This window comes from Botrytis byssoidea, assembly GCF_014898295.1.
Source record: "Botrytis byssoidea strain MUCL 94 chromosome Unknown BBYS_008, whole genome shotgun sequence".
NCBI classification, from domain to species: domain Eukaryota; kingdom Fungi; phylum Ascomycota; class Leotiomycetes; order Helotiales; family Sclerotiniaceae; genus Botrytis; species Botrytis byssoidea.
In genome coordinates, this window is record NW_024065849.1 from 744,476 (window position 1) to 772,277 (window position 27,802).

Below are 27,802 nucleotides of genomic sequence, written 5' to 3' on the forward strand. Positions count from 1 at the left end.
CAAGCTACTCTATTGCCTCACTCAAGACATTCAAAGTTCCATCTTTTTGCCACTCATTTCATTGAATATCCCTTCGATTTCTGCCTGCTCTACCGAATTGACACTCTTTGTCGATTGTTTGTTCATTCTTTATTATCATCTTCACTAGCCCTATTGTGCCTCTTCTTATCGCGAGAGCGATTTACCAGTGGGTTAATTGACAGCGCTGGCGGGCATCTTTCCATCTAGGCTAGTAGCGGAAGCTTTCATCTAAAATCATCGGTAGGTCGTACCTTTCTACATCAATTAGTAGCTAATCGACTATCTCAGAAATCTCAAAAAAGGTGTGATGTTGAGGGGCACTGAAGTGCGAAATTTGTTCTTCACAGGCCATTTCGCAGAGAAATCCACATGAAAAACTCTTAAAATTACCAGAGAAGCAAAAGTCCATTTTCATTTTCCCGCAAATTCACCGCCGCTTAAGATTCAGATTTCTACTACTCGGAAGCTCATCAGTGAGTGAGCGAAAATTATGGTGCTTTTCCAGCGAATTGGCTGAGAAGCGGAAGTCAACTGATAGCTGGCTGATGGACGTATCAGCCACTCTTTGTCTCGCCTAGTTTCGATTCTCAGCGGCATTCCTGGAGCATAGTAGGTTAAATAAAGAAAGAGAACAACTGTTGAAGAGTTACTGTTGGAAAGTTACTGTTTAACGCTGTTGTTCTACGTTTACCATGGGTAATTGTTCTTTCTTTGTTCAAAATGACAACTTTGCCTTGACCGATGGCTTTGTGCTCACGGTTGCTTCGTTCCTCAAAGTACCAAGTATCGGCTAAAGTAAACCGCAAATCAATTGGTACAGGAATCGCACACCTCGAAAATAACGATGCGACAAATACCTCGACGGAATATAAAAGCAATGTTTTTCCATGTGAATCATGGCCATACAAAATCACTTAGCCACACAATTCACTACAAGCTCATTCAACCCTAAGCAAGACTTCTATTCGTACATTACGACACATCCAAGTCAACAAAATCAACATCCATCAAACAAGATGAATTCATTCAAAGTCAGTCGCAAACGCCAGATAAGCGAGCGTAAGCTATTTATGGATGCTTGGAGAGATTTGGCAAACATAGAAATAGATGTCGAAGTTGAGACTGAAAGCTACGCCCCTGAGCAGTCTCAAGTTATCACACCATCATCTCAAGCTCTCACAGAATTCCATCTCTTTCCCAAGCTTCCACTACAGACTAGGCGAATGATCTGGGAGTTCACCATTCTTCCACGTGCAATTCAAGATAGCAATTGTATGTTATCTGGGGAATATGGATATGACGGATTTAGATCCTGAATTCCACGACCTCTTTATCCCCTTAATATTGTACCATATCATAGCATGCCCGCTCATTCTGGGCCTGTTTTGAGAGTAGAAATGAAATAGCTAGGTATTATCAAAACATTGTTTTCATATCTGAAAACATTAATCTTTATCCTCGGTATTTGCCGGCAAGTTTCTTTGAGAAGTCTGAGCCCTCAAGCGCCTCCAGTTTTTACTGCATAGACCAGGCAACTCTCAGCTTCAAGAAACTTCGCGCAGAATGGCCTTCGCGTCCTCTGGAGCTGTCCATTCTTTTCAATCCGGATCAAGACATCTTCGATTTTGATAGGCTCATAAACACTCCCGTGGATCATGATCACGAATGGAAACGTGATCTTCTTCTGTACAATATACCTTTACCTTCGGAGACTTCACCTTGGCGCCGTAGGATAGACGAACAAGTTGAGAACCTTTTGATCCACCCTTGGGCTATCAAGAGACTTCGAATAACACCCCTATCACATTGTTGGTCGCAGTTTGTTCAGTCGAAAAGGATGATATTTCTAAAATGATACCTATCATTTTCGAAAACTTCATTTTCCAAGACCAGGACGAGTTAATTCTTCAACACTTTGACTGCATGCTTTTCCACCTGTTTAACTCGCAGGTGAATCGAGATAGCTGGACGGAGTATTTTCGCAAGATGTTCAGAGTGGAGAGTTCCCACAATGAATTCGCAGCCGTAAGGGCAGGCTCTACATTCAAAGTTCCAAAAATTATATTTTGGCTTGGCGATAATAATAAAAAAGTTTGCAGTTATTGTCTTAAGGAACAGAAGCGTTCTCGCCGCCAGAGTCAGTTCATTAAGCTTATAAAGTATCAGGACAAGTAGTTGAGAATCCAGGCTGGCGGTAAGTTCTGAAATCCGTAGGATCCACCTGACTACTTCTGGTGAGTGGAGTCTCTTCCATTGCTTCTCTCAAGCTTTCTTAACTCTTTCTTTTAAAAAAATACGCAACGGAAAAACACCAAAAATATACTTCTCTGCATTCTATATGATAATTCCCCTCCTCGCCCAATTTGCGTGCTTAAAGTGAAATGAGACTTACCCCTTTAGTCATCCAATCGCAAACAATGAGTCCCTGGCATATATAATATCTCTTCCGTCGCTAATCACCAATGCTAAACATATTCTCAATCTCTCTCGAATTTAGAAGTCAAGTTTCCAGCTTAGTACAAAAATAGTGGGAACGCCTTCTTCAAACTATTCTCGTCTAAATCCGCAAGTCTTCACCCGATGTTTCCGCCTTCACTAATAAAAATGAAGTTCCAGAAACCGAGAAAAAATCTAGCATCCTTGGTAAATATGATTGGCCTTATCGTGAGCCCGGGCATCTTTGTCATCTTTCTTTTGATAACGCTGTGAAGACTTCTGTAACAGACGGCTCGTGGGACTATTCGTGGTGTATGTCTAGGAGAAGTACAACCGGAGAAGCAAGAGTGTAGACAGACTACTAAAATATCCCTCCGGTATGAGACTATTTATTGACTCGCATTACCGCCAGATTAGCATTGATAAAGCAAATCTCTATTTCTGTAGTTGAGAATCTTCCCATTCTCTCGAATTCACCAAAATCAAGTCTCGGGCCACTCATGAATTATCATATCCGATCTGTATCTCTTTTCTCGAAAGCCAAAAGGTTTAAAACAAGTCTACCACACGCTTTCTTGTTTTTCTTTCTTGATAATTAGCATTTGAGGATCATCGATCTAAACGATTCTTGAAATGTAATTCTGTCTGTGTAAGTGGTGGAATGGCGCCGAGACCCTGGGCGTTACAATTTACCCAGGGACCTAGTCATAATCACCGTGTCATCATTTTATTTACCCACTGTGTCTTTCATCATCTCGAAAAGTATGAATAGATCCTGATTTCGATTTGGTCTGGTCAGGAGCAAGGAAAAGGGCACAGAAAGAGTGTGAGAACACAGAGACGCACAGCTCTCAACTATCAATCCAATAAGAAAGTTGCTTCCGTTCGTTCTCTCCAAATTTGGATAGAATGACGAAAAACCGACAAGCCTCTTGGAAACCCGCACAAATGTAAGTATTATTTTGATCATCGAATTCCATGAATTTAACCCCGTGGCCTGACACATATTACTACTTGCAATGTATTTTAAGTCAAGCTTACCTCGAAATATTTGGCCGCATTCATGAAAGTGTTTGTACACTTATCCTCATCATCACCCTCGCATTATGACTTTGAATGTGTTAATAAAGTCTCGCTGACTCCCAATCTCAGCACATGTATTAAAAAGCTCTAATATCATATCCTTCATATCCTTCATACTATCCTTCCAAGAAAAAGTAAACCCGAAAACATCACTTAAGTGTGTTGAAATAATGCAGGTTGTCGTAGCGAGAAAATGTTATTGGGTAGAGTTCAATACTCATAATTATTACCCCAGTCATTCGGTATTGAGTTTGCATAAATTCCTGGAGGTGTTATCCGTATAGCAGGTTGATTCGAATCTTGGCGATGATGATAACTGGCAGAACTAGATCTTCTCGCACGACTTGGTTCTTCATGCGGTTGCGTTGGACGGTCACCATGAAATGAACGGCGGTGACGTGGTCTCTCTCCCGAATCCAGCGCACGGGTTGGTTGAAGCGAGCCATTACTATTAGAACGGGGCTTACTTCCATAAGAGCCATACGATGAGCCGTCTTGAGCACATTGCGATGTATTTTCGGACCACTCTGCGATCTCTTCGAACCAACTTTTGGGCGCAAGAAGCTCATTTTTCTTTCTCTCGAACTCTTCTTTCGCTTTTTCAAGTAAAGCCTCTCTTGATGAGACCACAGCACTTCTTAATGAGATCATATTGTTCCAATGTTCAAGAAACGTGCTCCTATCAGCAAGTCGATCTTTCTCTCTGGTCACTTTTATCTCCATTTCAGACACTATTCTTTCGCGCCTTGCAAGCTTTTGGGTTTTGCGACCACTCTCAGAAGTGTGGCGGTAGCATCCGCAATATTCAGGACAGCCACGAATACAGTAGTCAGTGTAAGCTTCTACTTTCTGTTCAATAAATTTTAGTGATAAATGTGCGGAAAAGGCAATGGTGACTTACTTTTTGAATGTGTCTTCGAGAGCACTGAAAGGTTTCTTCCTGAGGAACTTGCATGGTTGGCCTGTTGATTGTTATGTATTAAATTATGGTCTTGGGTCTTAGTTTTAAGTCAGGCCTGGAAACTTTGTTGGTTTGGGATTTGATTTGGTTTCCAGACTGTGGGGGGTAAGGGTAAGAACATCAACAAGTTAGTTCTGGCTCGCATACTGTGAGATATGAATGTTTGATCTGGCGGATTCATACATGATTAGGAGAAGAGTCAAAAGATTTAGTTCTCTGCTGACTCTATCTAGGTGTCTATTCTAACACACAGTCATCTGGTAAAAAAATTGTATTCGAGTCACACAAGAGTGCATTTTTTTCAATTTACTTCCAGGAGTAATCGTGATTGTACACACAATATGCTGACATCGATTTTACCATACTACTAATCACTGCTGCAACCTCATAAAAATGTATTGCTGAAATTCTTCTACCTTAAGAAGATGATCACTGATCGTCAATCAATTGCCTTTCCTCCCTTTGCGATCCACTTCTCTACTCTATTCCCTACACAGCCCTTCTCCATGTATTCCGCACTTCCCATCCACAATTTACCTACTCGCACTCGGCAACCTTTTCACAGTCTCGACAAACCAAGTGCCCACACTCTTCACACTTGTTCTCCGCAAGCGAATTCTTTTTCTTACACTGTCAAGTCATAATTAGCAAAAGCTCACCCCATCATCTCAGTCCTCCCAAAAATAGAGGAGATATAACCCACCAGTCCCTTAACAGCACTCTCTACCACACCTCTCATACTACCCAAGACCGTGGCTTTCTCGGCTATCTCATGATAACAAGTCCAGTAGAATCCATAGAAATGATTCGACTTCGAAATTTCTGAATAGGAGGTCGAAGTTGGGTTCACACTCGGCGCAGAAGTTAAATTTCTATCTCCATTTCCGATTTCCACTCCTGGGCGGAAATTGAGTCCAATGACTCCCTTCATGACTCTATCGCTCTTTAGTTCCTTTTCGGGGCTTAGGGTATCCTGTCTGGGTAAAAGTAATTGACCTTGGAATTGTGATGTAGAAATTGAGGTTGAAGATCTCGACTGATCGAAGTTTGGGGGAATTTGGTAGAAAGTCTCTGGGCCTGGTACCATCGGTAGTGATGAGGAATTTGATGGCCTGGTCATATCTGTGTCCATTTTTGCTGTGGAAGTAGTCTAGGCAGAGAAGTTATTTGCCTGATACTTTGATAGTGAAGGGAAGATGGAAGATAATGTAGGGTATGTTGGTTGATTGCCTGGAGTTCTGAAGATTCAATATGTGAAGATATTGTGTGATGTTTTAAACAAGTAACATATCATAAATAGAGAGTGATATAAATAGAAGAAGACAAAGCTGTACACAAACATGATGGTCTTACTAGCCGTACCTGGCTACATTTACAATATTTTGTCGACAGCAGTAATAAGTAGATGCCCGTACGAATTCAGTACCGCATTGCAAGATGAAGTCTTACACGAAGAATAAATCAGCTAGTAAGTTCATCGAATGCAATGCCAAATAGTTGTTGTACTATTAATGCGAGATATCCATTACCCTTCCTACCGTACCTCCTATGTGGCTCTTCGCTTGTCATATACGACTCTCCACTTAGCTTTCTACATTATCTAAATGAGCATGAACTTCGACGCAAGTATCTTTGCTCCTATGTTCTCTAACAACCTGTTGTTTTGGTTGAGATAGATCTCGTCGAATGATCTTGAAACCCCATGTTAGCAGGCTTGGTAGCTGGATGTATTCTCGCTTGTGATGGAGAATCGGATCCGAAATTCTGGTATCTATGCAGGATGGCAATGGAAAGTTGTATTTAATCTGCTTCGCCCGTATGGTATAACTCTGGCATTGCGGATGTTATAGAGGGCTGCAGGTCAATGGAAGAGAATCGTTAAAAATTTACATTAGGGCCGGAATTCTTTTTTTTTTAAGAAAAAAATGAGAACATAAAGAGACTTATAGTGTTAGGCAATCTTGTTCCCGCGTTAAAATGTATAAAGAATGCAGGAAGATGATTTTCAGAAGACTTCAACACTGGAGATGGAGGGAAATAATTCACACTTCACACTTCATGCTTTATCAGTTGAAGACTTTTTGGCTTTTAGTTTTAGAAAGCTGTACAAAAACTTTTTACATTTATGCTTGATATACTTATTTACTATTCAAAGTATGTAATCCATGTATGTTATATGTAGCTGGCAGCAAGATTGCCAACATCGGCTAGCTGTAGATTGGGTGCTGGCGACTGCGCTGGGTCGATCCAGTTCTCCCAGAACTTCACGCCTTCTATACTTACTTCCCTACATAAAGCACCTCTTTCCTCAGCCATTTCAAGTTCTTCTTCGGCTACTCCTATGCTCCATCCAAAACGTTCTGCGGCGTCCTGTGATGTGACACCCTGTCCAAATTCTTGCCAGTCCCATGGCACTTCCTTCTCCGGTGGAAATACGTGCAAATCTCTCAACCATGCCAGCAAAGTTTTGATAGTCTTTTCGTCAGTTCTATCACTGCCTTGAACCACTAGTACTCCACTACGAAACTGTCTCAATCGTACAGGAAGCTTCAGCTTCTCCCATAATCTTGCAGCCTTTTCGAAGTCCAACGGACTAACGAGTTCAACACCACCCCGAGCACGGTTGAAAGTAGCCCATAAATCAACCAGACTAATAATACCTCCAGTCTTGCGCAGGATTCCTCTAGCATCATCTGTGAGAAACTCTGCAAGATTCCTTGACAACTCTGAAATATACAATGACTCGGAATTGCTCCCACCACCAAGCATATCTTTCGTCGTTACTAAACCAAGGGCACTTGCAACTGCATTAGATTCAGTATTTCCATTTGCATTATTACTGCTAGCAAATGATTCGGCAAGAGCAATAATCTCTTTGGCCGATGCCATCAATGCGTCGAGATCCTCAAAAGCACTTCCTATGACAAGTTCATTATTCTTACGGACTTCAAGACGTCTTTGTTCCAGGCCTGCGATTCCAACCGTTTTCGTCCGCTCGCCATTGGGTGTAGAACTACCCGACCCTGATCCACTATCTGTCCTAACATGACGATTGGTTTTGGGTATCGGGGGAGCGTTTTGAAGAAGCCATTTACGCTGTGTCATGGATGCTTTGAGACGTTCGAGAAACACTTTTTCTCCACCACCTCGAAATGACAATTTGATGCTCTCATTGGTTTCCGTCCCAGGCGCTGGCAGATTATTCAATGTTGGGCCTGGGGACAGTTTACGTCGTTGTGAGGGACTTAATCCAGTTGGGAGGTCTTGTGACAGTAGTGGAGCCCCGCAAAGCTCACAAGCCATGAGCGATGGATGATTCAAGAACGTGCATCTAGGACAAGCAAAAGATGCCTCATTGGCTCCACCAGAGGGAGACTCATCTTCAACTCCGAAATGACTCGAGGGTGTATCCCAAGAATCAGATTGCGGACGAGGGGCATCTGGCCGACCTCTCACTGGTAAGAGTGTTTTAACCGGGGTTGTAGTAGAGGGAGTCGGTCTGTTGCCCGCACTCGATATAGCTGCCTTAAGAATAAGAGCGAACGGAGGTTTGATGCCACATGCTAAGCATGGTGGCAAAGGAGTGTTTGCATTGGATGTGACTGGATCGAAATTCGAGGGGACAGGATTCGAGAAAGAACAGATAGGGCAGATCCATGTCGCGCTACTTGCGGGTGTAGGTTCGGAAGCTGGCAGATGGAATGGACTATCGGTTCGTGATAATGGAGATGATGTTGCACTTCTGGATGGAGAATGTAGACTTGTTAGAGCTCGATTTTGGACTGAGGATCGTTTCGAAGGCTTCGGGACAAGAGTAATCTTGGCGGATGATTTCAAAAAACCAGCCTGTAACGATATTAACTATGTATACCCTCAAGAATATAGCTAGGAGCTCTTACGTAAAATTCATAACGATCAACGTCTTTGAGATCTATTGCTGTAGAATTCCTTCTTGGGTCATTATTGTCTACATAACATATTCGATGAGATGTCAAGTAGACCTGACCATTCTGATGATCAGGAATTTTGTATTTCCTATTTACAATTTTAGTTAAGCAAATCTCTTTCTCATATTGCTTGCTTGCGCATACACTTACCCCTCATAAAGCCCAACATTGTCTTGGACAAAGAGGTTGACCTCATCTGGCAAATAAGAAGGCCTCAAAGCAGTCGTGAGGTCTAAATGTTTTAAAAACATTCGTCCACGCAAGCCATGTACTGAGAGTTTTTCTGATATCTGTCTGGGGACACTGCAGTGCACATCTGCTGGGAACAGTGAGAACAAACGATTGCAGCATCTGCAGGTCCTTGCAGAAGGTTAAGACAAATTCACATTCACTATCATTCCCTTATCATGATGCAATCATTACTGCTGTAAATTGGGCAATCCTGACTACTTGGACTACCGTAGCAATTTTTTTCCGCCTTTCCTGTCTCGTGACTGATCGACTATACGACAACTCATTCGGTTAATTGTCCATTTCCACCTAGGCAAACCAGTCATTCTTACAAAACATTCCACCACCTTACAGCGTCGACAACTATTCTATAAAAAAACCCCGGATACATTCTACACACCATCTTCTCAAGAGTCTTTCTTATCGAAGACCTTGTTACGTTTCTTGTATCGCATCACTAATATCTAAGAGCGTAAAAGCATAAGTCCTATATGTACAATACGATGGCTTCACAATGGAACTCTAATATTCCACCGCCTCCAGGTACGACAGGCTCATATGGCTATCAGCAAGGTGAGAAATCCACAGCTCCAGCAATACCTTTTTGTTCTAATATCTATATACTGGTTTCTGACAAAATTTCCACAGTCGCGCCGATAGTTGCCCCAGCTTATCATCCAGTGCAAGTTCGACAATCATTTAATCAAGCCCCACCCATAATGTATAACCCAGCAGTAATCCCCCAGCAATCACCCCCTCAATCAATATCACCTCCTGTCCAGAAGAAGAGAGACTGGCCACAGTCAGTCCGTAATTACGTTCAACGTTCATTCGATGTCGCGCATGCCATCGCCGGTATTGAACGTCCAGACATGGAAAATATGTTAAAAAAGACCATCACCGAGGCATCCGATACCGACACACTCTTCTCCCGTGATTGGGATAATTATCCACTTCCTCAACAATTGATACAAAGAGAACGAGCAAAGGCAGCCGCTGCATGGCAGCAGGAATCCTTGAATTTTCAACTAGCTTCCACCGGTCTTGCGAATTCGGCCAAGAAGAGAAAATCTATAGAAGGAGGCAGTGATGAGAACCTCGCAGCAATGCCGCCCTGGCGTGCTAACAACCGCGCGGGAAATGATGATCGTGCCAATTTAACACCCTCCAAACAACGATTTGATAAACGACAACAACCATTCCAAGACGATCTCTCCCATAAAGGTACAAGTAAGTTTCAGAAGAACCTAGAGAAGCGACAAAAACGATTTGATGGTGGCTATAAATCTACCTATAAATCTAAAACACCTACACCGGAACCAATGATGGGTCCCTTGATCGGTACGAATACAACATTAGAAAAAGAGTACTTCCGTTTGACTACTGCACCCGTTGCTTCACAGGTTCGCCCTGAGTACATCCTACGGGAAACGCTAGATCTGTTGAAAAAGAAGTGGAAGAAGGAAGGAAATTATTCTTATATCTGCGACCAATTCAAATCTATGCGACAGGACCTTACAGTTCAGCGTATCAAGAATGAATTTACTGTTACCGTCTACGAAATCCACGCGCGAATTGCATTGGAGAAGGGGGATCTCGGTGAGTATAATCAATGCCAGACTCAACTTCGGGCTCTTTATGCCCAGAAGATAGGTGGTAATCCAGTGGAGTTCAAGGCATATCGTATTTTATATTTTATTCACACAGCTAACCGCACGGCATTAAATGATGTCATCGCGGATCTAACAAAAGCAGAGAAGGAATCCGAAGCGGTAATACACGCATTGAGTGTACGTTCGGCATTAGCATTGGGCAATTATCACAAATTCTTTAGACTTTACCTCGATACTCCGAATATGGGAGCATATCTTATGGATATGTTTGTCGCCCGAGAACGTTTGGCTGCTTTATCGAAGATTTGCAGAACGTAAGTCAATCCAATCGTAATTGCTTTAATGGACCAACTAACACATCGTAGTTACAAACCCGAGGTCAAATTAAGGTTCGTCACGGAGGAACTAGGATTCGAATCCGACGGCGATGCTGCCCAATTCATTTGTGACCACAATGGACAGGCCTTGTTAGTAGAGAAAGATTGCGACCTTCGATTTCTTTCTGGCCAGGCCGGTCAGATTTTTGAAACTGCAAAAGCTGAAGCCTTCCGCGCGATTGATATCAAGGGCCAAATCTAACACTTTTGTTCTTTCCGAATTGGTTCATATATTGCCATCTTTCACCCATTTCGTCATTTTTTTTCTCTCCATGGTTATTCAAAGACGCCCTTCAACTTAAATCTACATGATTTAATTTTCCTGATTGGCCTCCCCTCATAGAACGAGATGTGGGTCTAGATGACTGCGCGTTCCGTCTTCATCCGCTTGTCCTTTCACAGAATGGATTTTCGAGTCGACCAAGAACACACTCGAGTTTTCTTTTCCCCCTTCTTCGGTTTCGAATGGGATAAACCTTTTGTACTGTTATTTTCTTTCTCTTCTTTGATGCATGGTGAATATCTAGGTGGAGTTTGTGGTTTTGGCGTATAGTGATGGAGTGGAGTGCTAGCCGTTAATGGTAAGCACATTGGGGCCTGGAGTTCAAAGTTCTTCTGTACCTTTGCATGGTGCTAGTGGAGGGAGCGTTTGATACAATCTTGCATGCATGGCGTTGCACAAAAGTGTGCTCGAGGCGGTTGATACCGCCTTTTATTTATCATGTTGGCTTATAGAACCCTCGTAGCTCTGTACATACTGCAACTTGAGGCGAGGGTTTACATTACTTAGTACTGACAAAAGTTTGGGGCAAATGATGGATACAAAATTTTAAGAACATTGAAAATAAACCAAAAGCTATTCCACTGTCTTTTCAATTGAATTTGGGATGTGCATGTATGTTTTTAACACCATCGTACGATTTTTATGACTGTAGATTTCACAACGATAACTTTAATATACGATGAAAAGCATTTCTTAATGCCTAGAAAATTCTTTTCCCGGACCCTTATGCCCTGAATGTAAAGCAGAGCTGCTTTAATATGAAGCTCACTTTATCTCAACTACTAACAGTACCTAGTAATTTTTACAAAGTAGCACGTTTCAGATAGAGCTTTTAGTGAGCGGTAGCGTCGATGTGATGAGGGGTCACGGGAGAATCAAGGAAGACTAGAAGCTTGAGGGAAGGTCGAGAGAAGCTTGAGAAGCTCGGGAGAAGACGGAAAGAACGCGGAGAGAAGGCGGACGGAGTGAAAAGTTGCTTGGACTTTGACGTCAATGCTGGTTTGTCACATGTTGTGTTGATTGTGGATGGTGGATGACGGATGGTGGATGGTGAGGGGTGGGTATTTTGCGCTTGGGGATTGGGGATCGGGGAGTGATTAGAAATTAGGTGACTTTATTTGAATTGGGATCTGGAGAGAGGGAGGGGAAGCTTAAGAGGGGAGTGAAGAGAAAAGAGAGCTTGGATATGGATGTGGTGTCGCTCGTGCAGTTAAGTGAAAATAGGTAAGAAAATAGTTGGAGGATGATAGGCGAGGGGGTTTGAATTGGGGTGGTATGTATGTGTACCTAGTATGTATTCGATCGCCATCAGCTAGCTAGCTGGTTACCTAGATACCTACCATTATATGTATATTATGATCTGATCTATTGGTATGATGTATTAGTGAGATTCATGAAATAGATGTATGCTTGTGAAGTAAGTAATTTATATGTAGGTGGATTGATTTGATGAGAGAGGATTGTAGTGATAGATATAGTTATATAGTGATACAGTAACAAAATAAGTTATAGGAAAAGATGCTCTGGGTGTTGTAGGTGTAGATTTAGATTTAGATTTAGATTCTAAAGATTGGAGTTGGAATATCGAGGTTGGAATTTGGCTGGGGGTAGAGTGGGACGATGAGCATTGAGAAGAAGGAAGTAACCGCAGTGGTGATCTGAGGATATGGAGTTTTATCTATGTAGGTAGTTCAAGTTATGTGTAGGTAGTAGGTACGGGAATTGGACGAATGTTTTTCTTTTGTATGGATTATGTGGTTAGTTGAATGTTTGATGAGAGCTGGGGGTATGGGATGGGATATGAATGTGATATTAGAGGTGTATAATTAGGAGATACTACAAGTCGGATATGATATAGAGTGGACTTTTGGAATTGGGATAAGTATTCGGGTATATGTGCTGTGTAGATACCGGGTAGATGGGTGGGTAGGTAATGAAAGAACGGAAACTTGGAAATTTAATGGGCTTGTATTGGGGTTTTGTAGCTTATTATATTTCGATTGGTTTTGTGTGAGGTGTGAGATGTGAGATGTATGAATAATAACAATAATCACAACACTCAAAATCCCCAAACAAAATCCCTCTCAGCCCTGAAATGATGGGGCATTTACTTACCTAAGACCTACTAATATACGAACCTACTTCATAAAAATCCGATTCCACTTTCCCTTCCACATTCCACTTTCCACTTTCCAGCTGCCTCGTGAATCAAGCGTGCCGCCGTTAAGGATAAGTGGGGGAAGATGTGGAAAAGAGATTGTTATTGGAAGAATTTGGGATGGGAGGTGTGTGTGTTTGAGACATGTTATGTACTCTGTATGGAGTGTGCTGATGAGGAGGGGAGTGCAGATGCAGGTACCGGGTTTCTATGGTGAGTAGGTGGGTGGGTGTTTGAGGAGATTGAGGTAGGTGGTTTGGGAGGTAGGCTCGAGGTACGGTAGATAAAAATGAAAAATTGAGGGATTTGTGTGTGTGGGTTTGTTGTTGGTGTTTATATATGTATGTATATGATATTGATGAGTAAAGAGAGAGAGGTGAGATACACTTAATACTAGATAGATGATATAACGTGTTTTATCAGTGAGTGGTTTATATCAGTGAATGGGTCATTTCGAAAATCATTTAAATTAAGCTTCTTAAAATATTAATATTTTAATAACTAATCATTATTTTCTTGAATAAAAGATTATAAAAAATAATTAAAATCTAGATTTTTTATTGATTTAATTTTTATAATATATTTTATTAATGAATAGTTTATATTAATAAATAAATTATTTCGAAAATTATTTAAATCAAATTTCTTAAAAGATTATAAAAAATAATTAAAATCTAGATTTTTTATTGATTTAATTTTTATAATATATTTTATTAATGAATAGTTTATATTAATAAATAAATTATTTCGAAAATTATTTAAATCAAATTTCTTAAAATATTAATATTTTAATAACTAATCATTATTTTTTTGAAAAAAAAGATTTTAAAAATTAATTAAAATCTAGATTTTCTATTAATATAATTTTTATAAAATAATTTTATTATTTTCTAAAAAAAAAAGGAAATTGTTACAATTTTTGTTACAAAAAAACTTTTTTTTATAATAATAATTTTATAAATTCGAATTTCTTAAAATTAATTAGATTTTTGAGATTTTTATATATTCAAATATTTTGTATTAAATTTTCAAAAAATTATATTTATAAATAAAGAAAATATACAATTATATATAGACAAATTTTGTATATAAAATAAATGATTTATTCATTGATATAAATCACTCACTGATAAAACACATTATTATAAACAAGTAATGTTTATTATCTACTTTAGTATATTCTATATTCTACATTCTATACAGTATATATTTAATAATAAATACTATAACTATTAATTCTATCTATTATAAAGTTCACAATACCTGAGCTGAACACCTCGAATCAAATATCAATTAATCATTTCATTAATAAGTCGACTACTCTACTTTCGAGCCACCCCTGTTTTGAGCTACCCTTTTACATCAAAAATTACTTTTTCGACCTATTAATATCTCTATCAATATTGAATATAATTTAGTAAAAATTTATATACATATAATTCAAACCATTCTAGGCTTATATCAGAATTTTTAGATTTTTAGGATTTTCCTGGATTGAGATTTAAAGCTTCAAAATATCGATTTTTCAATTTGTATGAGAATTGTTATGGATCGAACTTAATTATAGTTGCGATCGCTCACATGCGCACTTATACACGTGCACGATTACATATATATAGCTAATATATAGATAACGTGTTTTATCAGTGAGTAATTCATATTAATAAATAGATCACTTATTTTATATATAAAATTTATTTATACGTAATTGTATACTTTATTTATTTATAAATATAATTTTTTGAAAATTTAATACAAAATATTTGAATATATAAAAATCTCAAAAATCTAATTAGTTTTAGGAAATTCGAATTTATAAAATTGTTATTATAAAAAAAAGTTTTTTTATAACGAAAATTATAATAATTTCTTTTTTTTAAAAAAAAATAGTAAAACTATTTTATAAAAATTATATTAATAAAAAATCTAATTTTTAATTAATTTTTAAGATCTTTTTTTTAAAAAAATAATAATTAATTATTAAAATATTAATATTTCAAGAAATTTGATTTAAATGATTTTCAAAATAATCTATTTATTAATATAAATCACTCATTAATAAAACATATTATAAAAATTAAATCAATAAAAAATCTAGATTTTAATTATTTTTTATAATCTTTTATTTAAAAAAATAATAATTAATTATTAAAATATTAATATTTTAAGAAGCTTGATTTAAATGATTTTCGAAATGATCTATTTATTGATATAAACTATTCACTGATAAAACACATTATACTCTACAAACACTTTACTTTCAATTCTGTAGTTGTAGATCTCTAAGAATAAATTGTATCCTACTCTCGCAGTTCTTCTAAGGCAAAGTGTCACAGTACTAGTCGTCGGGGGAAAAGAATTGAAGTCTACGAATTCGTAGGGTTTCAATAATTATTCTAATAATCAAAAAGAAAAAAGGAACTTCTACGAATCGATAGACTGAAAAATTCTTTTTCCCCGCCGGCTAGTTCTTTATCAGAATCTTTCAATTAATTGAATTATAAATCAATTATAAATAAAATAATTGAATTTGAAAGTTTCGAATTAATTCTTAATTCTTAGCTATATTGGCATCAATTGAAATATATATTTTATTCCAAATTTAAAGAAAAAAATTGAACTATTGAGAGAATTTAAAAGTAATCAATTCCGATCTGTTTTTTCTTCTACATATAGATAGTACTCGAGAGTACTATAGAAAAACTTGATTATATCAAACTGAGATTTTTAATTAATCAAATTCGATATAAAGAATCTTTCGATATAAAAAATAATAACTTAAGCTTTCTAACCAAAATTTATATCTGATTTCAGCTCCAAACCTTAATATTTTAAAAAAAAAATTATTTAATAATAGTTAATCAAGTTTACTTATTCAAAATATAGCTTATTTAGTTAAATTCATTACTAAAATTTATATCGAATTTGTAAAAAAAGTGTTCGATATACTAGTTTTTATCAAAATTCTGATATTTCTATATAAATTTCAGAAAAAACGGGAAAAAAGTCTGATATATTCAAGATTCCAATATATCCTAGTCTGATATAGTTAAGTTTTTCTATATAGTTCTCGTGAATAGTAAGATTATTAAGAAGATAAATCTTCAATCGAAACGAAATTTAAAGATTTTGTTTTAAAAAAGTATAATAGTTTATAATTTATTAAAGAATAAATCTATATCTTTATGTTTAAAAGTATTATAATAATAAAGAAATTTTAATTGAATTTTGAAAAAGAGATTATATTTGAATTTCCTTTCATTTTTGCTGGTTTGATGTTCGGCTTTTTCTCTGGGTCGCGAGGGTAGATGATGTATAATGTATTATGTCACTATCAGTATGAATACAGCAATTTATCAATTGATTAATAAACACCAAATGGAGTCTTCACAGTGCGCACTCTTCCAAATCGAATCGAAATGAACTGAATTGTCCGTGTCCGTGTCAACCTTGAGAAAGCAAGCGCAAAGCGCAAAGCACGAGGTATGAGTAAGGAATGACGAGTGACGAGTGACGAGTGATGAGAAGATTTAGTTATCGATAGGTAGGTAGATAGGTTTCGATAAGAAATTTGATTAATTATGATGAGAAAGAATGGATGGATGGATGGACAAAAGCGTGTAAGTAGGTAGAGGTAATGCAGTAAGGGTTTATTGGCTTGGAATGTAATGTAATGTAATGTATGCAGGTAATGTATGTGTTACTGCTTTATTAGTATTATACTTTTATTAGTTGAATTGAATCGAGGGAAAAGTAATTATTGACAGACAGATGGAAAGACATCATTCATGACATGTGTAAATAGACCTTGGAAAGGGTTCATTTGATATGTTGTATAACGTGGTTTATCATCGAGTAGACCATATCATCGAGTGGGCCACTTCAAAATACACCAAAATTAAGGCTTTTTGAATATTCGTATTTTAATAACTAATCATTATTTTAGAAAAAGAAAAAAAGATTAAATAATAATAAAAGATTAGTTTTCTAAAAATCTAGTTTTTATATAAATATTTTCATTTTATATTAAAAAAAGTGAAAATTGTTACGATTTTTGTTACAAAAAAATATTCCTAATAATAATTCTTATATTAATTTGAATTTCTAATAAATAATGAGATTTTTGTAATATTTATATAATTAAATTTTATAATTTTAATTTTTAAAAAATTCTATCAATAAATAAAGAAAGTGCATGGTTATACACAAACAAATTTTGTATGTAAAAATGATGGCTCACTTAATGATATGGTCCACTCGATGATAAATCACGTTAGTATTTTACTTGGTATTCTATTATTCTATTATTCTACTACTTATTATTCACTACTTATTATTCTACTACTTCTCATTCTCCAACCCAATGCAATCACTCACTCAACTAATACCAAAGTCTAAAAAGTCTCCCCAAGGAAAAAGTGTAAAAAGTCTACCTTCATTCCATTCATTCATTCCAGAATCCCACACGACGCAGCCAAAAAAGCGGCATCTAAATTAAAGAAAAGTTCCTAGTGGCAGTTAGCCTGACTTAGGAGAGTGTATATCAAACCTCTAGTAACGGTAATTGTGGATATCCTTCAAGCATCCCCAAATGAAGATGTACAGAAGGGAACGAGAAAGTCTAGAAGGATGGAGTAAGTTGGAGGAGTGATCTTTGCTCTCGGAGATGGGTAAGAGAGAGAGAGAGAGAGAGAGAGAGAGAGAGAGAGAGAGAGAGAGAGAGAGAAAGATAGGAAATCAAAAGAGAGAGAGAGGCAAAGGTAAGAGAATTCTAGATTGTGTTGGTTCCGATGTTCTGGGTACTAGGTTTGAATACTAGATAGATAGATAGGTACTAGGTGATGAAATGATATCGTTCATTACATACTCGTCTGACACTTATCAAAACATTGATATCTCTTGATAACTAATCACTAAATGAGAACTTGGTAGAGTAAAGATACTAGGTATTGTCGTCGATGTATGAATGGATTCAATATCTGATAGAGAGCTATTAGAGTATATATACATACACACTCCCATATACATACATATATCCATCCTCTCACATCCTCTCACATCCTCTCACATCCTCTCACATACACATCACAAATCCCATCTTATTAAAAGGATTATCATCCATTATTACCATGCACACTCCTTTCCTCACTGCAAGCCAAGCATCCTCAAATCCTTTTGTGGAAGTATTCCCTTGCCCCTCCCCTCTTCCTCTCCTCTCTCACCCAAACATAGATATTCTTTGATCCAACAAAGAAAAGGCCGTAGAACAGTAACGAGGTCAACTTATTCTTACTATTCGTATTATTGTCCGAATTATCTGTCTATCTTGTAAAATATTGAGCTTCCAGGAGCAAAGCGCCATTTGTTAGTCCAAATTAAAGTCCGCCACTTACGACAATATCGATATCGATACTTTGATGCTCAATGCATGATCAAATCTCGATACGCAAAATATACTGAACTCGATCCTAGCTACAATATTACTCGAGAGTGAGAAACGACCGATTACATGACCGTTGATGTTGATATCCTTCACTAATCTCATCCATTCTCTTTTCCAAAGATTTTATCAACCCGTTTCAACCGGATGCTAGAAAATCATTTCCTCAAAAAAAGAAGAAATATACCTCGTTTTGCAACTAGCTTATTCCTCTTTTATACCACCCCTCCCTCTTTTATTGCACGCAAGCAAGCAAGCAGGCGAGCAAGCAAGAAAGCCGGCCAGCCAGCCTTCATCCCATTCTGTTCAGACACACTTCTCACAAACTTTTTTCAAATCAAATACGACGCGCGCAATATATAGGATCTTTCTTCTTCCCATCACCCCATCTATCTCTCGATCCCATATCATACTACCTACATATAACATAACCATAACCCATCATCACTCCATCGTCTTTTTTTCCTTTGCAGGATTCACATCTGCTTAATCACCCCACCTTATCAGTCCCCCCTTCTTGCATGCTAGCTCGAGGCTAGCTATTTCGTAGTGTACAGTAGTGGACTCGGAGTAGCGCTTGGGGTTTTATCGCCGCCATAAAGAACGTTGGAAGGGTTGCATTGAGAAAAGGAAAAGGAAAAGGGAAAGTGCCGGAAAAGTTATTCAAGAATCCAGCAGAGGAAGCAGAAGCAGTTGAAGAAGAAGAAGAAGAAGAAGAAGCAGTTGAAGAAGAAGCAAGAGCAATCGATCCCTAGCCATAATATTATTTACACCAATTCTTGTCGACAATCATAACTACTACCCTCGATATCAACAATTCCAAAATTCGAAAGCTTTTCTTACTTTCTCTTTCTTCTATTGTTCACTCATTCATTCATTCATTCATTCAATCATTTACCTACCCACCTACCCACCTACCTACCTGGCTTGCATTCTCGAGGAGTACGACATAACGATAAAGCCATCTGAATAATGAAGGTCAGTAACCACCCAACCAGTTTCTGACTTGATCGGTGGATTGTAAAAATCCACGTTGGGAGGAGTCATCGCTAACATTATGATTGTCTATCAGGCTCTTCGTAGGTCGATTAAAGGCGAAAAGCCCGATTCAAAAGCTCAACATATTTCTCTAACGCCCAAATCTGCCGTCGCGATTGTCCCTCCAAAAAAGGTATGCCGAATTTCGTGTGCATGAGTCGCAACTGCATCGATTTCGCATTTTCCTAACGATCTGCAATTATTATAGGTTATTCGCGCATTGTACGATTATGAGCCATCATCAAATCAAGAATTGGGTTTTACGAGGGGCGACTTCTTTCATGTTATAGGACGAGAAAACGATACGGATTGGTATGAAGCGTGTAATCCTGCAGTGCCAGATGCGAGGGGTTTGGTACCTGTTGCATACTTTCAAGCGTTAGGAAAGACTGAGCGAGATAGTGGTCAATCTCTATCAGATAAGTCGCCTATGGGTATGAAGGTGGATCATGATTCGGGTTATTCCGACATGTCCGGTTCAGGGACACTGGCGAGTCCACCAGATAGCGGTGGAGGTCAGAGATTTTCAAAGACAATGAAAGGCACCGGCGCGATGGTTTACGGAGTGGTTATGTACGATTTTGCGGCGGAAAGGCCCGATGAATTGGAAGCCAAGGCTGGAGAAGCAATCATCGTGATTGCTCAATCGAATCCGGAATGGTTTGTCGCGAAACCCATTGGGCGACTTGGGGGCCCAGGACTAATACCAGTTGATTTCATCGAGATACGCGATATGGGCACTGGCAAAGCGGTGCCGAACGCGCAAGAGGCAGTTCAGAGAGCGGGTGTGCCCAAAGTCGAAGAATGGAAGCGAATGGCCGCCGATTATAAGAATAGTAGCATTACCTTGGGCAAATTCGAAGTTCCCAATGGCTCTTCACAACAACAGCAACAACAAATGCAGCAGAGCATGGAAAGAATGAGTCTGCAACAACAGAACTCAAGGCAGAGTCAGCAGAATGGTCAAAGCTATGTATGGACTGAAACGCGCAGATGGAGATTCAAAACTAACACAAGATCAGGACCAACGACAATCACAACAAGCAAGAGCATCTCAACCCGCCCAACAGGTTCCGCAAAACCCATATTCTGTGCCATCCAAATCTACGTCCCAATTGTACGCTCCAATATCAGCGCGGATACCACGATACTGTTTCGCTGAAGATAAATACTGGTTCGTGATCGAGGCTGGTCTGGAAGATGGGAGACATTGGGAACTTTCGAGATACTACGAAGACTTTTACGATTTTCAGATTGCTCTCCTGACAGAGTTCCCGGCGGAGGCAGGAAACACTGGTACGCAGAAAAGAAGCTTGCCGTACATGCCAGGACCTGTCAACTATGTTACAGACGCGATTACCGAAGGAAGACAACATAATCTTGATGCCTATGTCAAGAGCCTTTTGACCCAACCACCATATATCTCAAGATGCACTCTTGTTAAGCAGTTCTTCGCGCCTCGAGAAGGAGATTATGAGATGGATCCAAACGCAGTTGAAGAAGAATACCGTCTATCGGGTGGTTCACAACAGTCATCAAACGATTCAAGAACACAAGCAGCATCTAGGCAATCTTCAAGGGGCGATTTGAACGGTGAAAATTATTCGAGCGGGGCACCTACGGGCTTAACAGCTGCTCCAGGTCATCAAAGAGGACAATCATCGTTATCAGTCAATAATGGTCAAGGTCCAACACGTCAGACCTCATCTCTCTCTCAACCATCCAGCAACTCATTATTATCTCCAGCCAATAATGCCAATGGGCAACTACCATCTCCATCTGCTATGAAGGTCAAGATCTATTTCGGTGATGACTTGATTGCCATTCGAGTACCTACCGACATTCAGTTCCAACAGCTTTATGAGAAAATCAGTGATCGCTTGAAGATTCCACAAGGGGATGAAATTGCACTTTACTACAAGGACGAGCCCAGCGGAGAAAAGCCCAACTTAATGAGCGACAATGATTTGGACATTGCTCTACAACGGAACGATAAGCTTATTATTTACGTCGAATATCAATAGTATCATTGATCACAACTTTTACATCTACATGTATCTGCTACTGCACGGGCAATGGAGAACAAACAACTCTCGTCGATTCTATGAACGAAATGTTCTATCGCTACTTTTTTTGCACTTACACTTTCTTGATCTGCTTCAGATGTACAGACAACTCTTCTGTAGGGGTTGGTAATAGTTGCTGGTACACTTTTTGGCAGCCAAAACCACTCATTTTGATGCAGATCAACACAATTTTTTTTTTAAACAATACCATTCTTCTTACCTTTTCGTCAAGATTCTATCGGGGATAAGAATATTAGGGAGGCACTGGGCGTTATCATTATGGCGCTTCTTCTTTATCACCCCTTGTTGTTTTTTTCTTTTGAACATTTTGGGCTGCATGACGGACATACCATGGAAATTTCATTTGTTGGAGGAAATTAGTTACCAATTGCTTTTTAAGTTACGGGAGATGGAGATGGAATTGGGAATGAGGGAGAGGAGGAGGAGAGGGAGAAAATTAAAGAGATGATGATAGGGACGACTAAGTTCTTATTTAGTGTGTGAATGAATACCTAAGCAGCGAGCATTTAAATATTCAATTGAATGGACTGAAAAGTTTGTGGAGTTTTGAGGGTGTATTGTATTGATGTTGATATTGATGTTGATCTTGATATTGAAATCAAGTAAATAGTCCCCCTAGGTTATTGGCATGACCACCCGGTGAGCTTGATAAATGCTCCTAACTCTTGGTGAGCTTATTCACACATCTTCCGGTGAGCTCTCTCGGCTTTTCCATCTTCACAAGGCAGCTGATAACTTCTCAAATGACATACATACCAGGATGCATAAACTAACATAACCCCTGCGAAATTCTTACCTAAGAAGAATGAAATGATCGTGCCACTTTATCTTTCTTCCGAGCAGGTCCAGTATCCTCCAACCTCAAACACCCCTCTTTCTCTCATCTTCACTACCCCGAATTATTTAACTTTTTCTCCACCGAGCGAGCTTCTTTTTCTTATTGATCAAACGAAACGAATGAATGAGACGAATGAGACGAATGAAACGGTTGCGACGAAGTATCATTTGCTATTGAATGCGATTCGTGGACAATTGTTTGGATTGTTTTTTTGAAGGGGGGTAATTGGTACTGTGCTTTTGTAATAGTTGCTTGGGGAGATTTGTGTGGATTGATTGATTGATTGATTGATTGATTGATGCGAGGGGTCGATTTATTTGTACTTGGGTCCGCTTGAGCTTGAACCTGAAGTCGGACTTGGACTCGAAATTGGACTTGATCGCCACGGCGCGTAGTGAGGCAACGACAACGGTAACGCTAAAGATCGCCCTGTGGACGCTAGATTTATTTGGACTTTGGAATTTTGGCTGGCCATAATAAGCATTTCTGAAATCGTGGGGATTTGTTTGGGTTGCTGGATTATTAAGCTGAGGAGAGGGGTTTGCGATTGAGGGTACTGGACTGGGTAGCTAGCTAGCTACTATAGAGTGATATTTTGCGTTTGGGGATAACGCAAGAGGCATTTCAATCGATTTGTGGTTTTGATTGAGGTGATTGTAGGATAGAGAATTAGTGGGAATACGTGATTGAGATTGGAATTTTGAGGATTGTGGTTTGAGTTGAATTTGGGGTTCGAGCTTTGTATAAGATTCGGCGCAAGATCGGAAGCATTGTCTTTACATCACAAATGCCACCTTTACAACTTCGACAGGAATTTCCTTCTTTGAAAGCTTTTAAAGAAGCGCTACATGCTTGGGCGATTGAAGCACATTTCGAACCGAGGATTTTGAAAAGTGATACTGGGAGAGTGAGGGTGGGATGTAAGAGGGATCCAGGTTGTCCTTTTGTGGTGAGGTGTAATTGGGAGAGGAGGGGAGGGAGAGAACCGTTGGCTAGGGTTACGGTGTTGAGGGAGAGACATACTTGTTTGGATGATTTGGTCAGTGTTGGACATCCAGGTGCGGGGGGGGTAGGGAGGGGACAAGTTAATGGGGGATGGGATGGGAATGTTGGGGGGATGTCGGTGGGGATGGGACAGAATGGAAATGGGGGGGTGGGAGGAGTTGGGATGGGGATACCACCTGGTATGGTGGTTAGAGCTGGAGAAGGAGAAAATGGACATATTATGCCCGGAGCGAGAGTTATTGAACAACGTAATGGAGCAAGTAATGGAATGGCAATTTCAGGACAAGTTTTACCTGTTCTACCGAAAGTTCAGAGGAATAGCGCTAGTCGGTTACCATTTCTTATGGGAATTTTACCAAAATTGATGACGATTACGAAAGACACGGCACCAGTGGAAATTCGAGATCGTATGATGAGGGAATTTGGAGCCGAAGTACATTTACAGCAATGTAGAAGAGCAAAGACGGAAATTTTGAAGAAAGCAGGTAGTAGAGATGAAAGTAGTGGAGGACAGGGTGATGGATTAGGGAGTGATGGTACAATTTCTGGAAATGGGTCTGGGAGTGGGGGTGGGGGTGGCAGTGAAAATAATGGCAATGCTATGCAAGGAAACAATAACATGCCGCAAAACCAAGTTCTCTTTTCCGATATGAATAATCATGGAAATGGAAATGGAAATGGAACGAATAACAAGGTGAACACACCCATGAATAACGGAGGGCCTACCAATCAAAACGCAAATAGAGTCGAAACTCCCATACCTCTGAATACCAATCGAGCGGGTAGTAGTGGAAGTCCTCAACAACCATTCACACTGCATACCGCACAACGAATTGTAGCGCCGGCCATCCCGGAACAGAATGAAAATTCGCTGATGCAAGTTGGGGAACAACCAATAAGGTGCCCGTATTGTATTAATCAGAGATGGATGAGGAGTATTAAGGATGCGGTGGAACATATGAGTATGCATGTTGTTGTTTGAGAATTCACGAATGAGGGGTTGTGTGAGGGGGATGTTGTGTGGGATGTTGGGTGTGGGATGTGAGATGTGATGCTGTTTATAGGAGGGATGGGAGATTTGAGATGGTTTGGATAGTATCTAGATAGGTATGCTATTTGGTAATCAGTTTGAATGATATGTTGATACAAGTGAATCTGCAAATATATCACATAGCTCATCTATGTAGCTCATCCAGTTTTGAACACAGTATGTGTCGAGTTTGGGTGTTGTAAGATTACAAGTGCATGGATGTGGTTTCATATAGTGTGGTATTCGTCTGTGTAGTATTAGGGAGAGGAAAGATTGATGTCTTGAGAAGTATATTGATTCTGGATTTCTTACCTGTTTCACTTTATGTTGATATATGGGGGGAAGTTGACAATTTACTATCTACATCTAACATTACGCCGAGAAAGAATCGAGAGTCATAACCTATTTAAATTCTGTACCGGTTACTATGTAGGTAGATAGATAGATAGGTATTCATTGACTATAATAATCATCCTTACTGATTTAAAATTCATTGGATTGGATATTCAAGATTTGGAAGATATTTTTATAAATGTATCTGCAATGTCCTCTGGGAGTTGTGCATGAAGAGGTAAGTATGGATCTGGAGACTCATTAATATATAAAATTTGATGCTATATGTTAAAGCTATATATAGTAAATGAAGATTGAGATTGAGAGTCAAACTATCTTCTCAAACAGACAAATGTGAGATACGATACTATCTCCAACTAGTTACTTCACTCTTGAATTGAATCCTCCTAACGTAAAAACAACTCAAAATCCAAATAAATAAACCCTTCATCCTGCCATCAACAGACCAACACAATAATTCACTCACCTACCCCCTAAACACACATTCCCACCCATCCCAAATTCCCCCTATCCCACTCGCTTACCAGCCGCACCCCTCCCGCGTCTCCACACCTACGACGCGAGAAAAAAAAAGAGGAAAGAACTTCTCCACTATCTCTTGCACAGAATTCAATTTTTCCAATCTTAGTTTATATAACTAAGACGTAGCGACTATATTTATCAAAAAGGCCTGATAGTTCAGTGGTAGAATTCTTGCTTTGGGTTATTCAATCCAAATTGATTGTAAGAGGTCTCCGGTTCGATCCCGGATTAGGCCCTTCACGATTATTCTTTTGCTTTTTGTGCGTGGAGAATAGGGAAAGGGGATGAATGAGGGTTGGGGAGTGTTTTTGTTTTTTGGTCGGTGGTAGGGTGAGTGAGGTAAGTAAACATAAGATGATGAATTGGGAGAGGGGAGGTTGAATTTCTTGTTTTGAATTATATTGTTGTATCTGCAAGTAATTCTTTATTGATGCAACAAAAAACACGTAAGGTTAATAATATATAAACCCTGGATTTGAAGGCTTAATACATGATCCTCCATTTTATAATCATGCTTCATGAATAAATACCATAACTCAATAATTCATACTATCTAATATCTATCTTTACAAAATTAAATCTCCATTTATTCCTCCACCTCCCTGATCCCAAATTTCATTCTCTTCTTTCCAAAAACTCCATTTCCATTCCTTAAACACTCATCTTCATATCTATCTTTCCATGTGGTTTATATCCTGTAACCTCAAATTCCTCTGGCTTCCATCCATCTACAACTCCACTACCTTGATCCTCCCTCAAAATTCCTATTTCTGGAAATTCTCTAGGTTCTCGCTCAAGTTGTACCTTTAATGCATCGACATGATCAACATAAACATGTGCATCTCCCATTGTGTGTGTAAATGTACCGGGTGTAAGATCGCATGCATGAGCAAGAATATGTGTTAAAAGAGCGTAAGAAGCGATGTTAAACGGGACACCAAGTCCCATATCACAGGAACGTTGGTAGAGCTGGCAATGAAGAATGCCTTTAGGTTTCGATTCTGGCTTTGGGGGGTTTGTATTCGATTCGGAAGTTGAAGATGTTGTAGAACTTTTCGGGAAGGAAACATAGAATTGAGCAAACATATGACAAGGTGGTAATGCCATCAACTTGATATCTGCCACATTCCATGCACTCAAAATAATCCTCCTATCCCATGGATTATTCTTGAGCTTCCATACAATTTCTGCTAATTGATCAACGCCCTGTCCTGTATAATCTGTCTCGGCATCAATATATTTAGCGCCGAAATGTCGCCATTGAAATCCATAGACGGGACCCAAATCTCCTTCGGCACGGTGAGAAAGACCGATAGAGTCTAGGTATGCACGGGATCCATTGCCATCCCAAATTTTTATTCCGGCAGTGGAGAGGGGTAGAGAAGAAGTGGAACCGGATATGAACCAGAGGAGTTCAGTTAGGACTGCGCGGAGGAATACGCGTTTTGTTGTGAGGAGGGGAAGAATTGGGATTCCTGTGGGGGATGTGAGGGAGAACTTTAAAGGTGCGGGGGCGAAGATGGAGATGGTGCCAGTTCCTGTTCTATTTGGTTGTTTTGTCAGTCATGTATTCATCTGGGGATTATAATGGTTGTGCAAGATGAAAACTGGAATTTACCGGTCAGGACGGTGTTCACCGGTCTCTAAAATCTCGCGGATCAAGTCTAGATATTGATATTCTTCATGTTTCTTAGGAGTAGATGTTGAATTTGAAGACGATTTTGTTTCTGTGGATTCCTTTGTAGCAGGAATTTCGCGAGGAAGAGTAGAGAGTTCTTCTTCAAGTGATGGTGACATTTTGATTCTTGTTGAGTTTGTAGAATTCGACAAATGATGTGAAGAATTTGTATTGTTGTTCCAAGGAGAAGTGTGAAATTAAAGTGAAATGGAAAATGGTGGTGAGACGCGTTTGGACGCGTAAAGTGGTATTTCGACGCTAGAGATGAGAATCATGCCTGAGGCCAAATGTATTCAATTTCATGATAGACAACCCTCAGCATTTCAAATTAAATAAGCTACATGCATTGATCTCTGCAATTTGCAAGAACAAAGGTTGCAAATCCGCAATCATTTCTAATTCTCAATTCAACCCTTCCTGACAATCATTAAGGCTGCTCTACTATCACAACATGATCCAGTTGCCCTCATTGAGATTAATGTCCAAAAGTCTAAAAGTCCAATCGCTAGTGTCTCGGCTTGATCAGTAATCATTCCATAGACCCAAAAGTCAATTTAAAGCCCATTCATTTTACAAACTTATCTCATTGTTATGCAAGCAGAAATGTGGGTTTGTAACGTTACGGTACGGAGCAACTTTGTTTCCGAATTACCAATATGGTCATTTGTGTACAGTTTAGAAGAAAGACAATGGAATTCAA

General features: G+C 39.1%; 8 protein-coding genes across 8 annotated transcripts; 4 read left to right on the forward strand and 4 right to left on the reverse strand.

Moving 5' to 3' along the window:
* Positions 1-1,037: 1,037 nt before the first annotated feature.
* Positions 1,038-1,337, forward strand: EAE97_004834 (uncharacterized protein; the record flags this gene model as incomplete). The annotated part of the gene is made up of 1 exon (XM_038875346.1): positions 1,038-1,337. One exon carries the CDS (start codon positions 1,038-1,040, stop codon positions 1,335-1,337), a length of 300 nt encoding a protein of 99 aa, XP_038733703.1.
* A 2,413-nt stretch (positions 1,338-3,750) lies between these two features.
* Positions 3,751-4,657, reverse strand: EAE97_004835 (uncharacterized protein; the record flags this gene model as incomplete). The annotated part of the gene is made up of 2 exons (XM_038875347.1): positions 4,442-4,657; positions 3,751-4,389 (listed from the first exon to the last, which is right to left on the reverse strand). The coding sequence occupies exons 1-2, from the start codon at positions 4,493-4,495 to the stop codon at positions 3,751-3,753; spliced, it is 693 nt and encodes a 230-aa protein (XP_038733704.1). The 5' UTR covers positions 4,496-4,657.
* Positions 4,658-5,038: 381 nt separating this feature from the next.
* On the reverse strand, positions 5,039-5,633 carry EAE97_004836 (uncharacterized protein; the record flags this gene model as incomplete). The annotated part of the gene is made up of 2 exons (XM_038875348.1): positions 5,039-5,131; positions 5,205-5,633. The coding sequence occupies 2 exons, from the start codon at positions 5,631-5,633 to the stop codon at positions 5,039-5,041; spliced, it is 522 nt and encodes a 173-aa protein (XP_038733705.1).
* Positions 5,634-6,673: 1,040 nt separating this feature from the next.
* Positions 6,674-8,699, reverse strand: EAE97_004837 (uncharacterized protein; the record flags this gene model as incomplete). The annotated part of the gene is made up of 3 exons (XM_038875349.1): positions 6,674-8,347; positions 8,401-8,536; positions 8,599-8,699. The coding sequence occupies 3 exons, from the start codon at positions 8,697-8,699 to the stop codon at positions 6,674-6,676; spliced, it is 1,911 nt and encodes a 636-aa protein (XP_038733706.1).
* A 318-nt stretch (positions 8,700-9,017) lies between these two features.
* EAE97_004838 (uncharacterized protein) lies at positions 9,018-11,524 on the forward strand. Its single transcript, XM_038875350.1, has 3 exons — positions 9,018-9,252; positions 9,328-10,606; positions 10,658-11,524. Exons 1-3 carry the CDS (start codon positions 9,171-9,173, stop codon positions 10,869-10,871), a joined length of 1,575 nt encoding a protein of 524 aa, XP_038733707.1. The 5' UTR covers positions 9,018-9,170; the 3' UTR covers positions 10,872-11,524.
* A 7,329-nt stretch (positions 11,525-18,853) lies between these two features.
* On the forward strand, positions 18,854-22,209 carry EAE97_004839 (uncharacterized protein). The gene is made up of 4 exons (XM_038875351.1): positions 18,854-19,528; positions 19,623-19,721; positions 19,797-20,561; positions 20,611-22,209. Exons 1-4 carry the CDS (start codon positions 19,523-19,525, stop codon positions 21,610-21,612), a joined length of 1,872 nt encoding a protein of 623 aa, XP_038733708.1. The 5' UTR covers positions 18,854-19,522; the 3' UTR covers positions 21,613-22,209.
* A 1,091-nt stretch (positions 22,210-23,300) lies between these two features.
* EAE97_004840 (uncharacterized protein) lies at positions 23,301-24,500 on the forward strand (the record flags this gene model as incomplete). The annotated part of the gene is made up of 1 exon (XM_038875352.1): positions 23,301-24,500. The coding sequence occupies one exon, from the start codon at positions 23,301-23,303 to the stop codon at positions 24,498-24,500; it is 1,200 nt and encodes a 399-aa protein (XP_038733709.1).
* A 1,575-nt stretch (positions 24,501-26,075) lies between these two features.
* Positions 26,076-27,221, reverse strand: EAE97_004841 (uncharacterized protein; the record flags this gene model as incomplete). Its single annotated transcript, XM_038875353.1, has 2 exons — positions 26,076-26,967; positions 27,043-27,221. The coding sequence occupies 2 exons, from the start codon at positions 27,219-27,221 to the stop codon at positions 26,076-26,078; spliced, it is 1,071 nt and encodes a 356-aa protein (XP_038733710.1).
* Between the last annotated feature and the right edge of the window lie 581 nt (positions 27,222-27,802).

Coding starts and splice junctions, on each gene's coding strand:
- EAE97_004839 (XM_038875351.1), top strand. Junction 19,722..19,796: donor CGATTGTCCCTCCAAAAAAG/GTATGCCGAATT, acceptor CAATTATTATAG/GTTATTCGCGCATTGTACGA. Junction 20,562..20,610: donor AGCAGAATGGTCAAAGCTAT/GTATGGACTGAA, acceptor ACACAAGATCAG/GACCAACGACAATCACAACA.
- EAE97_004838 (XM_038875350.1), top strand. CDS start 9,171: ATGTACAATACGATGGCTTCACAATGGAACTCTAATATTCCACCGCCT. Junction 9,253..9,327: donor CTCATATGGCTATCAGCAAG/GTGAGAAATCCA, acceptor AAATTTCCACAG/TCGCGCCGATAGTTGCCCCA. Junction 10,607..10,657: donor TTATCGAAGATTTGCAGAAC/GTAAGTCAATCC, acceptor AACACATCGTAG/TTACAAACCCGAGGTCAAAT.